Raw genomic sequence first — 12,461 nt, forward strand, 5'->3', positions numbered from 1 at the left:
AGTTGGAGGGACTGGAGGGGAGGAAATTGCATAATTTATCTTAGAACAAGGCAATTACTATGCAGGGAACTGTTCCTCAGGAGTAGGGGCAGTACTTTCAAGGATGAAATGGGAGAAGTCATAGGTCAGGAGAAAGATTCTTAAAATAATTTCCTCATCAGTCACACAAGGGGGACAGACCATATCAGTTTCCAAAGCTTCCTAGATCTCAGAAGAGTCTAGAGAAATTATTTAAAAACACAAATACCCAGATATATACAATGGAATACTACTCAGCCATAAAAAGGACAAAATCGTCCCATTTGCAAGAACATCGATGGACCTTGAGGGTATTTCTTAAGTGAAATAAGCCAGATAGAGAAAGATAAACACCATATGATTTCACTCATATGTAAGAAGATAAGCAAACACAGGGACACATAGAACAGATAAGCGGTCCCAGAGGGAAAGGGGGCTGGGAGTGGACACAAAGGGTGAAGGGGCGCACCTATATGGTGACTGACAAATAATAATGTACAACTGAAATTTCACAATGTTGTAAAATATCATAACCTCAATAAAAAAATTGATAAACATAAAAAAAACCAAAAACAACACAGATACCCAGGACTCAACCCAGAGATACTGAACCGCTAGGTCTTTTAGGTTAGGGCCTGTGAATTTGTATCTTATGGACGTTCTTCAAAGGCTTTGGATGCTGTGGTAGGCAGAATTCTAAGATGGCCCTCAAGATTTCCCCCCTCTGGGTACATGCCCTATATAATTCCGCTCCTCTTTTGTATGTGGGACCTGCTGAATAGGATGGATTTTACTCCTGTGATTATGTTATATGAAAAGACAAAGTGATGTAATTAAAGTCCCCAAACAGTCACCCTGAGTTAATTAAAAGGGAGATCATCCTGGGTGGGCCTAACCTAATCAGGCTGGCCTTTAAAAATTACTGGGCCTATGGAGGGGGCCTCACAGATGGAAACTGAGGACAGCCTCTAGTAGCTGAGAGCAATCCCCAGCTGACAGCCGGAAAGAAAACAGGGACCTCAGTGCTATAGAATTCTGCAATTTTGCAGTTAGAATTCTGCAAATCACCTGAATGAGCTGGAAGAGAACTCCAAGCTTCCGATGAAACCACAGTCTCTGCCAAGACCTTGATTTCAGCACAGAATCAATACCCCGAGCAGGGAAATCGGTCAGGCCATGTGCATAGGCTTCTGACCTGCAGAAAATGTGAGATAATAAATGGGTGTATTTATTTACTGCTGTTTGTGGTGGTCAGCCACGCGGAAATAGAAAACTAACACAGATTCACAGCAGGGTTGGGAAACCACTAGAAGATTCTCAACAGTCTATTTTCTGAAATGAGCTACCTAATATATCAAAAATTCTATATTAATCACTTTAACTCCAATGTAACTGTTTACTAAAACCTATTTCTAACTCAAACAAGATTATAAAATGAGGGAATAGGGTTAAAAGATACTCTCTCTACACACATCTGTTAGCATCATTATCCCAAAGTGGAATTCTGATGGGTTGGTACCATTCATCCAGCTGGGCTGGGTGCATGGAATGTAAGAACAAAGTCATGATCCCAGTCTAGGAAGAGCCAAGCATTCACAGACCTAGGAAAATGGTGGGTCAGTCACGAGTGACCATTGGGAAGCTGATATCCCAAAACTAACTCCAAAGAGAACAGTGCCCGTGGGGAGCTTTGCAGTCCAAAGTCAAGTCCAAAGGCAGCAGTGCCCAAAGGAGATTGACAATCCAAAACCAAGTCCAAGGAGACACAGCAGATGAACTCATCTGGTGGGTTTAATCGGAAGCGTTGTGAGATTGCAGGTTTTAGAGAGAGTGGCAGCCAACTTCTTACATGGATCATCCCCAGGCATAGCAACTTGGGAGAAGACCAAAATGGGGATTGGGGTGTTGTAAGAATAAAGCAAGAAACTGGCTATAGTCCACTGCATGGGTATTTCTGGAGGATCCCAGCCTTGTCATGTGCCAGACTTTCAGAAAGGAGAGCTGCCCTTTGGGATACAGTGCATGTGGAAACAATACCTAATCCTAGGGGCTTTCTAAGCATCTAAAGAGCTTCTGGTCTGTTATCCTACTATAACTGGTAGAGGTGACTCGAAACCTGCCTCTGTATTGAGAGAACTGCTGGATGGACAAAGGACAGGTACAAGGGACAACTGACTTCTATGCCATCTACTTTTCAATCCCATTTCCTCATTTTGAGATGATTCAATTAATCTCCTTTAAAGAAACTTCTGGAGACAGCCACTCGGGTCTAGCTTTTTGAACAGCACTCCAGAGACTGGAGGTGTACTGAATTGCTTTTCTGAAAATATTGACACTCTCTAGTATTACAGCAGGAACTAACATTCCGGGCCAACTCTGCTTTTGAGCTTTGCATGGATTACATTCTTCAGCCATTGCTATAACCCTGTGTGGTAGGTGCTATTTCTTCCTCCTGTTTTACAGATGAGGAAACTGAAGCTCAGAGGGATTAAGTAACTTGATCAAGCTCAACCATCTAGGAAGCCAGAGACTAGGCTGAGCCTCCAGGCATTTTGACTCAGGAGTCCTGCTGCCTTCTCTGTTTGCTTCTTAGGATGTGTCACGTAGAATTAGAACTGATTTCTTTCTGCCTCCTCACTAATCTGTACACTCCCTGAGGGCAGGGACCTGATATTATTTGTATCTGTACCCACAAATTTAGTCTCACCTGTGCCTCTCTCCATTGGCTGACTTGGTTCCGGGAAGGAATCCCATGTGGTGACATGAGCTGACCTCACACTGGTGGCTCCAAGTCAGAACCCACACATTCTGAAGCAGGCAGAGCTTCTTAGTTCCACAGATAAACATAGGGCAGATGCTGGACTACAGCTAAATATATCCTTTCACCCATATGATAAAAGACTAACAACTTTTGAGTGATGGACAAGGTTCAAAGTTCTTTCATCTTTTTAGTTTTGTTTTTAACGGAATGCCCATTTCATTTATGCTTGCCTTATGCAGGTGAGTTGAAACCAGTTGGATAAACAACAGGCTCAATGCATAGCTTCAATCTTTGTTTTTTCTCATTTCAGGTGAAGTAAAAAGGGGTAAATTACATTTCACTGCTACAAGTTTTCTTTTTAAGGCTATAAACAGTCACAAACACGCACAAGTGTCACCAAACAGCCCACATGGTCCTCTAAGGAAACTCAATTATCTCCGATTCAAGGGGCTTCCTCAAGACCCAGAGGTAAGTCATTGTATTACTCATGCAGTGAAATGAGAACTGTAGCCTGGGGTCCTCTTACACACTACAGGAATGTGTCTTTTCTGGTGTGTTTGTTAGTAGCATGATCCATAAAATAATATAATTAGATAGACATTGCTTGGAAATTAAATACTATGTTCTTCCCTCTCTGTAGGCTGTGCTTTCTCTTTAGGAAGATCTCTTCTCTTTCATTTCACTTCAATCAGCACACACAAAAAGTTTGACCCCATCCAGATCACACGAATGTGTCTGTGTGACTTTAACTGTAATTTGGTGAACATGTTTTGGCAGCAGAGCATACATCCAGACACAGATGCTTTCCAAGTATAAAACATTCTTTACAATCATTTGTCTTCCATGCTTTGCATTTTGAGTCTTACAGGGAACTCTGTTTATCTCAAAACACAGGAACTGACCCTGACAATCTATCAAGTCAGGCAGCACCTCTTTGTGGAGATAGGTTGTGTTTATAAACAATCTCAATTCTGTACAAGAGAAATGCTGTCTGCGTGATATGATAGCATCTAAATTGTGCTGGAGGAGAAGATACGCTGTTGGGCCCTCCCTGGCACAGGCTCTCTGACCTGATGAGAACACAGCCCCCTTCGGCTCTGCTCTGTCTCTCCCGGTCCTCAACCTGGGAGGAGGTCTCCCAACTTGCATGACTGCAAAGCAGACCAGAAAACAAATGTGCTATGTTCTTGACAGTCCATATTCGTGAAAGGAGACACTAGATGCAAACAGAATACCACATAATTTCACAAATTAAGCCACAAATTTCTGCTAGGCATTGGACTAAATTTATTAACAACATCTACCATCTTAGCTATTTGGAAACTATGTGTTAGGCCCCCTTCTCCCAGTTATTTCCTTATTTTCCTAAATCTATCTTAAACCTGTCTCTTCTCTCTGATCCCCTTCAATGACCTTCTAGCTCTGACACCTGCTATGTCCACGCAACTCCTGAGGCATAGTGGTACGTTGAGGGAAATGGGAGGGTGAGTGGGATCCACAAGAATTCCCAAGGCTGTTGTGGTGTGTGGCTCCAGAAGGCACCCCCCATGGCAGTCAAGACCTATACAGCCCCTGTGTGAAAATTAGAAAAAGGTGCCTCCCCTGGGTGGCTGGGTTAGTAATGATGCCACTTGGGGCAGACTGAAAAATAGCACAGATGTCAAAGCATCAGGAAATACAGAAAATTGAAAAAACATGACCAATACATCCATCCATCCCAAACACATTATCAATCTTCCTAAAGCTCAGCTATGGCTATTTCACCTGTCCATTCACCCCACCACCACCAAAGCCCAGAGGCTGAATTCCGGCCAAGGCATCAGAAGGCCTGCCTCTGGTCCTTGCTTTGACAGTAGCTTGTTTTGTGAGCATTCACCAGCAGTTCGCTGAGACATCTGCCACACCTGAGCTTTGGGTCCCAAGTGTACGTTCTGATATGGAGATAGAGGACAGAATTATTTGTCTGGTCAGGTCACTGGAAGACTCCAATTTTCCCCTGTCACCCTTAGCTCTTGGTTATATGGAAAGATGCCTAACTCATAATAAGGGAAAATACACATTGAAAACACACCATAATTCCAGTTTTCAGCCACCATGTTGAAAGTGGGCAAAACGTTTCATAACAAACTCTATTGGCAAAGGAGTAGGGAAATATAATCTCATATCTTGTTTGTAGTCTAGGAATGAGTGAGCTTCTATAGAGGGCAACTGGCAATTCTTATAAAAAGAATGCACTTGCTTTTTAACCCAGAGTACTGAAATATACTCGGGATTTGTTTTAATCACATGTGGTAAGACACACAGACATGGAAATGACTGTCACGAAGGAAGATGTTAATACTCACAGATTCCCAGAGATGAGAGGCATGGCACACCATGCAGGGCCACGTGGGGAAGGACCAGAGTTGCCAGAAGGCAGGAGGAGGAGAGGGGAGAGCATGGCACAGAGCCTTTTTGGTGTTTTCATGGGAAGGAATGGGCGAGGTGGGATAGGCACATGGAGTAAGCTTAATGTTGGAGAGTTTGAATAATTTTGGCAGGTTCTGGGCTATAGAAGTAGTTCCTAGCTGTTGGGTACGTGGCCCTGGGGTGAGTTAGGGCAGAAGGGAGACTGGCTTCGTGTGTGAGTTTGATAAAGGAGGTGGTTGGGGGTGGGCTCTGGATTGGTTGACTTGTATATCAAAGGCCTGCTCACTGGGGAGTCTCTCTAGGAAATAGCCCTGGGAGGGGGAGTCTCTGCAGGATCAAGGCCCCATATGCCAAAGCATCAAGAATACAGAAAACATAGTCAATATACCCAGCAATTCTATTTCTAGAAAATTTTATTAAAAATATGCTTTTCCATTTCCCTAGTCCACGTAATTTCCCATTACACTTGATGACTTTCTCTCTATTTTTCTCACTCCGCAAATACCCCTAACATATCTACCCCAGCCTTGTTCTCAGGGGATGACCTTGTTTCCTCCATCAGTGATAAAATACAAGCAGTTAAAAGAGAGTGTCTGCACCCCCCATCTGCCTGCAACTGCACCCTCCTTCTCTGTCTTTCCCACTGTCCAGGCCAAGGATGACCCCTCACCTGTGCACCAGCCTCCATCCTCTGAGGCCAGATGATCAAGGACACTCCTGGCAATTCTCTCTCCCTTTCCCATAGCATCACAATTTAAAATGTCATCCCCATTCTCATACTAACATGCCTTCAATTTTCCCATCTTAAAGGCGAACCCATCTCTTGATCCCTCGGCCCCCTCACAGCCCCCATTTCTCTTCCCTGCTTTACAGCAAAGCTCCTCAAAAGAGTTTCCAAAACTCCAATTCCTTTCCTCCCATTCTCTCTTGAACCTGCTCCAGTCGAGCTAGCATCCCCGCCACGGTGCTAGTCCTGCCCCCGTCTAGGTCTCCCGTGACCATCCCATTACCAAATCCAAAGGCCAATTTTCAGTGCTCGTTGTAGTGAAATCATCTGTAAGCCATGTTCTTCCCCCCTCCCAAATATTTCACCACGAAAATCTGAAAACAGACAGAAAAGTTGAAACTGTAGAGTGAACATGTATACCCCACACCTGAAGTCTACGATTAAGCACCTTACACTGCTAGCGTTTTCACGTCCAGGTTCATTTTCTCATGTCCAGCTGACTTTCCTTTGAGATGTGAACCTCAGGGCCCTTTTCTGCTCCTCATCCTGTACCAGTGAAGGGACAGAAAGTGGGGGATGGCCAAGTGTGGGACGAGGAGTAGTCACCTCAATTTGTCAGACTTTACAAGTGGCTGAGCAATGTACGTACTTTGCCAATTGCTCTTTTGTTCCATTTGTACAAACAACTCTCTGGTTATTATTTTTTTTAAGTTTCAGATGATGGGAAGAGTGATACACCTGAGCCTACAAAGAACAACCATGGTTTTATAGCGCACTCGATAGCCCCAAATACGGACACCCGGAATGCAGGTTCGTGGACTTGCCTCCTAACTTGCCCGGAAATCTCCTTGTGTTGCAGCACCACACACCTGAGACAGCAGGGCAACACCTGAGTTGTAAAACTAAGGCCAGTCTCCTTTCAGCGACACATGTGGCAGGTGCTGCTATACTGACTCAGGGATCCCATATCTCTACAGAGTAAAAGACGGGGCTTTGGCAAGGACAGGAGGCAGATGAACAAAACGGAGTCAGGGATCATGTGGGAATTCAAATTGTATTTGTTCGCACAGGCTGTGCAATCTAGCCCCTGTATTTTTTTCAAATTAAGAATGCTATTTTGGGGGTTGGCCCCACGGCCTAGTGGTTAAGTTCATGCGCTCCGCTTCTGCGGCCCAGGGTTTCACTGGTTCGGATCCTGGGTGCGGACATGGCACTGCTTATCAGGACACGCTGAGGCGGCGTCCCACATAGCACAGCCAGAGGCACTCACAACTAGAATATACAACTGTGTACTGGGGGCTTTGGGGAGAAGAAGAAAAAAAAAGATTGGCAACAGATGTTAGCTCAGGTGCCAATCCTGAAAAAAAAGAATGCTATTTTTTTATGGTATTTCTGATTTTGTCTCCCATTCCCCTTTGGAATAACAATATGACAAACGCTATATTAAGTGATACACAGCTAAAACGAAGTTTTATGAGAACTTCTTTTCTTTCTGTTTTTAGCACTGATTCCGCGTAGACCTGCTCTTGTCCAGGTCATTGTGATCGCCGGGGTTGCCCTCAGCATCGCCCTGATCTGCGGGGTCGTTGTCTTCTATGTGGTGTAGTAAGTATATGCTAAGTAACATCTACTGCCCTGAAGTGAGGCATCGCCAATCAACTAGGTCACTGTTTCCTGATGACAATGATTATGATGATGAGAATTCTTATAATCACTAAATTATTATAGTCACTGTAAATTTCTAGACTAGTGTTTTTCAGAATGTGGACTGAACTCATGTTGGGTCATGATATAAATGAAAAAAAAAAAGAAACAATACAATACAATTTAGAACAGAAAATATCAGGAAGCATTACATGTATTAAAGTAAATGCTGATTTTTAAACTTTTCAGACAGACAGACAGACACACAGTTGTAAGGTAAAATGTATTTCTTACCATGGATCATGGTCAAAAATGTTTGGCGAGCCACGTCTGAGATGCCGGCATCCTCCCAAAATGTGGTGTTCCAAAGCGAACTTGATACTTTAGACGGAATCCTAACAGTGCAAAGCAGAAAAGAGTGCCCACTCTCTTTTTCACTAGAAACTTGTTGTTCTCAAAGCAGTCCGGGGCGACAGGAGCGCTGGGGAGGTGCTTCATCTTGTTTGTGCACGTGAGGCTTGTGGTCAAGCTCCTTCCAGGTGTGATCATTTTGAAATTAGTGTTAGACACAAATGAGCTGCACTGCGGCATCACACTACCCCGACCAGAACCCACACACTGCTTCCTCCTCCAGGACTCATCCCGGGGTCCCGGCGTTTCCCATCAGAGCCAGCTCAAGGACATACTGAATTATCGGCTTTATTAGAATCAAGTGTGAACACAAGGAATATATGGCCATCTGTAGGAAATTTTTTAAGGTAGCCCTTTTAGGACCATCTCGGAGTACGTCAGATGGAGGCAAAATGAGATTAGTGGTAAAACTGAAGAAATTTTGCTAATGAGAGAGTGTAACCTGCATGTTGGGTTCTGGGCTATCTAATGTGGACATCTCCTTTGACTCAATTTACGTAACTGCAATTTCAGTTTATTTCATTAATGTAGACAAAGATGTTAACAGACATAAAGTTTCCTAAGATAACTCACTAAAACGCACCCTCCTGGAATGTCAGTGCCCAGTCGAGTGGCTGAGCTAACGTCAACTCTCGCAGGTTTTACATTTGTGTGACCTCAAGGGTGCACCGGGCTATTCTAGAGCCTAAGGCAAAAGGAAAAACACATGCCCCAAAGAGCATGTTTTTATGTAATTTTTCACGGTTAATTTTTTCCAGAAGTAGATTTTGAAAATACTATTGGTGAGTTTGCTTTCATTTAAACCAGGAAAGTAAAATAAATCCTGTTTCTCGTATAGACAAAATATTTAAACTTTACATCATGTTGTGAGTTTTGATACACCACTTTTCAATTTTTTAGTATATTCTCAACTTCTTTACTGTTTTGGAAAAGAATAACCATTTAAAAATACATAAAGATGGGCCGGCCTGGTGGCGCAGCGGTTAAGTTCGCACGTTCCGCTTCTGCGGCCCAGGGTTCGTTGGCTCGGGATCCCGGTTGTGGACATGGCACCGCTTGGCACGCTGTGGTAGGTGTCCCACATATAAAGTAGAGGAAGATGGGCACAGATGTTAGCTCAGGGCTAGTCTTCCTCAGCAAAAAGAGGAGGATAGGCAGCAGATGTTAGCTCAGGGCTAATCTTCCTCAAGAAAAAAAAAGTCCTAAAAATACATAAAAAGACATGTATAGAGACACATTTTTCTCCTGACTCAGGCTCCCATATGATTCATCACAGCCCTGTTGGATCCTGTCTTTATTTAAAATTTTGATATTTGGTTATCATGGATTTTTTCCATTCGTTTCAATTTTTTTAAATATTTAGTTAAAATATTTATCATCATTACTGAGTTTTTTGGCACGCCCTTAAGTTTTGCACCTGAGGTAAGCACCTCACTCTCCTCACCCGAATCCTGGTCCTGTCTGAACTTCTTGATTATCTTTAGCAATGCTGACGGTCAGAGCAGTTCTTCCTGCTGTGCAGTGTGCATTTGGAATGCTCCTCCTACACACTTTCCTCCATCACAGCACCTTAGAACACAAATAAGCTAATCCTAAAATTATTTTTTATTACATGAATCAAACAGAATTAGGAAGGTAAGTATGTTAGGAAAAAGTAAACCACTCTATTATCTGTTTCCACATCAAATAGAATTGCCGTTTGATGATGCACTTCCAGAGTTGCCTCAGGTGCAAAGTTAAAGGGGTGCCCAAAACTCAGTAATCAAGATAAATAATATTTAATGCCTTTTTTTTTTTTGGTGAGGAAGATTAGTGTTGAGCTAACATCCATTGCCAATCTTCCTCTTTTTTTTGCTTGGGGAAGATTAGCCCTAAGCTAATCCGTGCCAGTCCTCCTCTATTTTGTATGTGGGATGCCTCCACAGCATGGCTGATAAGTGTAGTAGGTCCATGCCAGGGATCCCAACACAGGCCACCAAAGGGGAATGTGCAGAACCTTAACCACTCGGCCATGGAGCCAGCCTCAATTAATGCCATATTTTTAAAAAATCTAAATTAATGTCCCCCAAGTCCACAATGAACAAAATGTCAACATTCTAAGTACAGGATCAGTAACAGTGCTGGGCCAAGCCATACTGGAGACTGAGCAAAAGGAAAAATCAGTAGTGGCTATACTCTCTTTATTTAAAATGTCAATATTTTGTTCATCATGGATTTCTTGGCCTTTTTCTTTTGTAAGATATTGCATTAGATATTATTTATCTTGACTATGGAGTTTTGCACCCAACGTGAGCACCTCAGTTACCTCCCCCTGGTCCTGGCTCTGATCCGTGCTCGGCATTACCAGTTACTCCTTTTCTGCCCATCACACAAATTTGAGATCTATGATCACTTGGTTTAGCTGTCTATTTCTGCCTCCCTCCCCCACCTACCGCTATGTACTTGTGACTCCTTTTCAGTCAAAAAGTCACATGATTAAGACATGATGATTTTTCGTGAAAATCGTGCCCCTAAATCCATCTATATTATTCTCCAGTAGACTTGTACAGGCTGAGGAAAGACAACAACTTGCGTTGCTTTATAAAAATGTCAGGATACCATTATTAGGAGAGGAAGAGGAAGTCTCCGAGGATGAGGGCCAGGACGAGTCCACTTACCTACTTCCAGAGAATGAGAAGGAGCTGGAAAAGTTCATTCATTCAGGTAGAGGATCGTCGACCAGTTGATCTTGTCAAACCCAAAGTCACAGCTGAGCTGGCAATGATGGTTTGGTTTTCAAAAGCAAAGCTAAGTGGGAGTTAATGGAGTTTGAGGTAAGAAAGATGAATATTTACAGCCACACGTCAGAAATGAACCGTTCTCATCAAATTATACAGAGGAGCAAACAGCTCTTTGGTTCCTTTTGCAGGGCAATTCCAAAGGATTGAAAACAGAGTTCAGAAAACTAAACTTTTGGGGCTGGCCTGGTGGCACAGCGGTTAAGTGCGCATGTTCTGCTTTGGCGGCCTGGGGTTCGCCGGTTCAGATCCCAGGTGTGGACATGGCATTGCTTGGCACACCATGCTGTGGTAGGCGTCCCACATATAAAGTAGAGGAAGGTGGGCATGGATGTTAGCTCAGTCTTCCTCAGCAAAAAGAGGAGGATTGGCAGCAGTTAGCTCAGAGCTAATCTTCCTCAGAAAAAAGAAAACTAAACTTTTCCTGGAGAAAACACTTCCCTTAAACATACTTTTTAATGTGGTGTTATTCCTGAGTTCAGAACACAGGCAGGCAGGTGTCCCTCCTGCACAGTCTGCCTCAATCTGCTGTGGAAATGGGAGCCGGGCCCACAAAACAGAGGTCACTACCCTCAGGTCCAAGACCGCTGTATGAGAGAGGCCCACCCAGCCTGCAAATCCTTTTGGGGAGGGGGCAAATCCTAATTGTGTAGAAACCCTGAGATTCTTGGACATTAAAAAAATTCTACAGCAAAACTATGAAGAGAGGGCAGTGTCTGGTTCAGTGGGACGAACCGCGCCTGCAGAGTTGCCTCTCCGACAGCCCCAGACATGCAGGCAGGAAGAGGCTGAAAGGCTGAGACGAGAAGAGATCACTGATGCTTATGAGGCAGATGGCCCTTGTCCCACCCTTAGAAAATATGTTTTCAGTGTCTTTTCATTACATCAAATTATAACTTTTCTGCACTCTTTTTCTTGGGTGGGGGGGCAGGGCATTTATAAAGCTTGAATACAGAAAGTGGGAAAATAATTTTAAAATCCAATTTTCACCATCCTTATCAGGCAAATAATGTTCATTCTATCTTGAAAATTCACCTGTTTGTAACTTTATTTTTCCACACATTTTCCCTCACCTCTTTTGTCTCCATTTCTGTTCCTCCTTTGTTAGTATCTCCGTAACATTATGTCTACATTTTAGTTATTAGATCAAAAAGAAGACAACAACTCGAAAAGAAGAGCTTGAAGAAGGAGCACAATTTTGTCGAGCAAATGAAAATAGAGCATGCTGTGTCTGCTGCAGAGATGGGGACTGAGGGTGCCCACCAGCCGGGCGCGGGGTCAGCTGGCCGGTGAGACAAGGACTGCAGGGCCACCGGCCCAGGGCGCCCGTGCGCGCCACCTACTCCGTCTGCAGAGGCCTCCCTGAGCGTGAGAAAGAAACTAGAAGTGTATGACAGAAAAGAAATGCATGTGCTAGAGCAATTCCTGCTTCTTAGCTCTCGTAGTTCATGAATAATTATTATCATTTAATCGGAAAAGAGAAAAATCCAACTTCCTAAGTGTGAAAAAGAAATTGTCTGGATTTTCTTTTCTTGCTCCTAATCAGAAACTCAAGCACTCTCTCTGGGCAGTCTCCCTGACGGTCCTGGGAAACCGCTTTCATTAAACAAAACTTTCTCAGTGATACTATCTGTTGACTGAAATAAAGAATCTAAGCATGGGTTAATTAAAGGAATTTATTTGATAATCAAAGTGAGGAATTTGAATCCTAGAA

General features: G+C 43.4%; 1 protein-coding gene across 1 annotated transcript; it reads left to right on the plus strand.

Moving 5' to 3' along the window:
* The first annotated feature begins 2,936 nt into the window (after positions 1 to 2,936).
* On the plus strand, positions 2,937 to 12,040 carry C13H19orf18 (chromosome 13 C19orf18 homolog). The gene is made up of 4 exons (XM_046682073.1): positions 2,937 to 3,018; positions 7,418 to 7,520; positions 10,507 to 10,673; positions 11,886 to 12,040. The coding sequence occupies exons 1-4, from the start codon at positions 2,937 to 2,939 to the stop codon at positions 12,038 to 12,040; spliced, it is 507 nt and encodes a 168-aa protein (XP_046538029.1).
* Positions 12,041 to 12,461: the final 421 nt, after the last annotated feature.

This window comes from Equus quagga, chromosome 13 (genome assembly GCF_021613505.1).
Source record: "Equus quagga isolate Etosha38 chromosome 13, UCLA_HA_Equagga_1.0, whole genome shotgun sequence".
Lineage (NCBI taxonomy): Eukaryota > Metazoa > Chordata > Mammalia > Perissodactyla > Equidae > Equus > Equus quagga.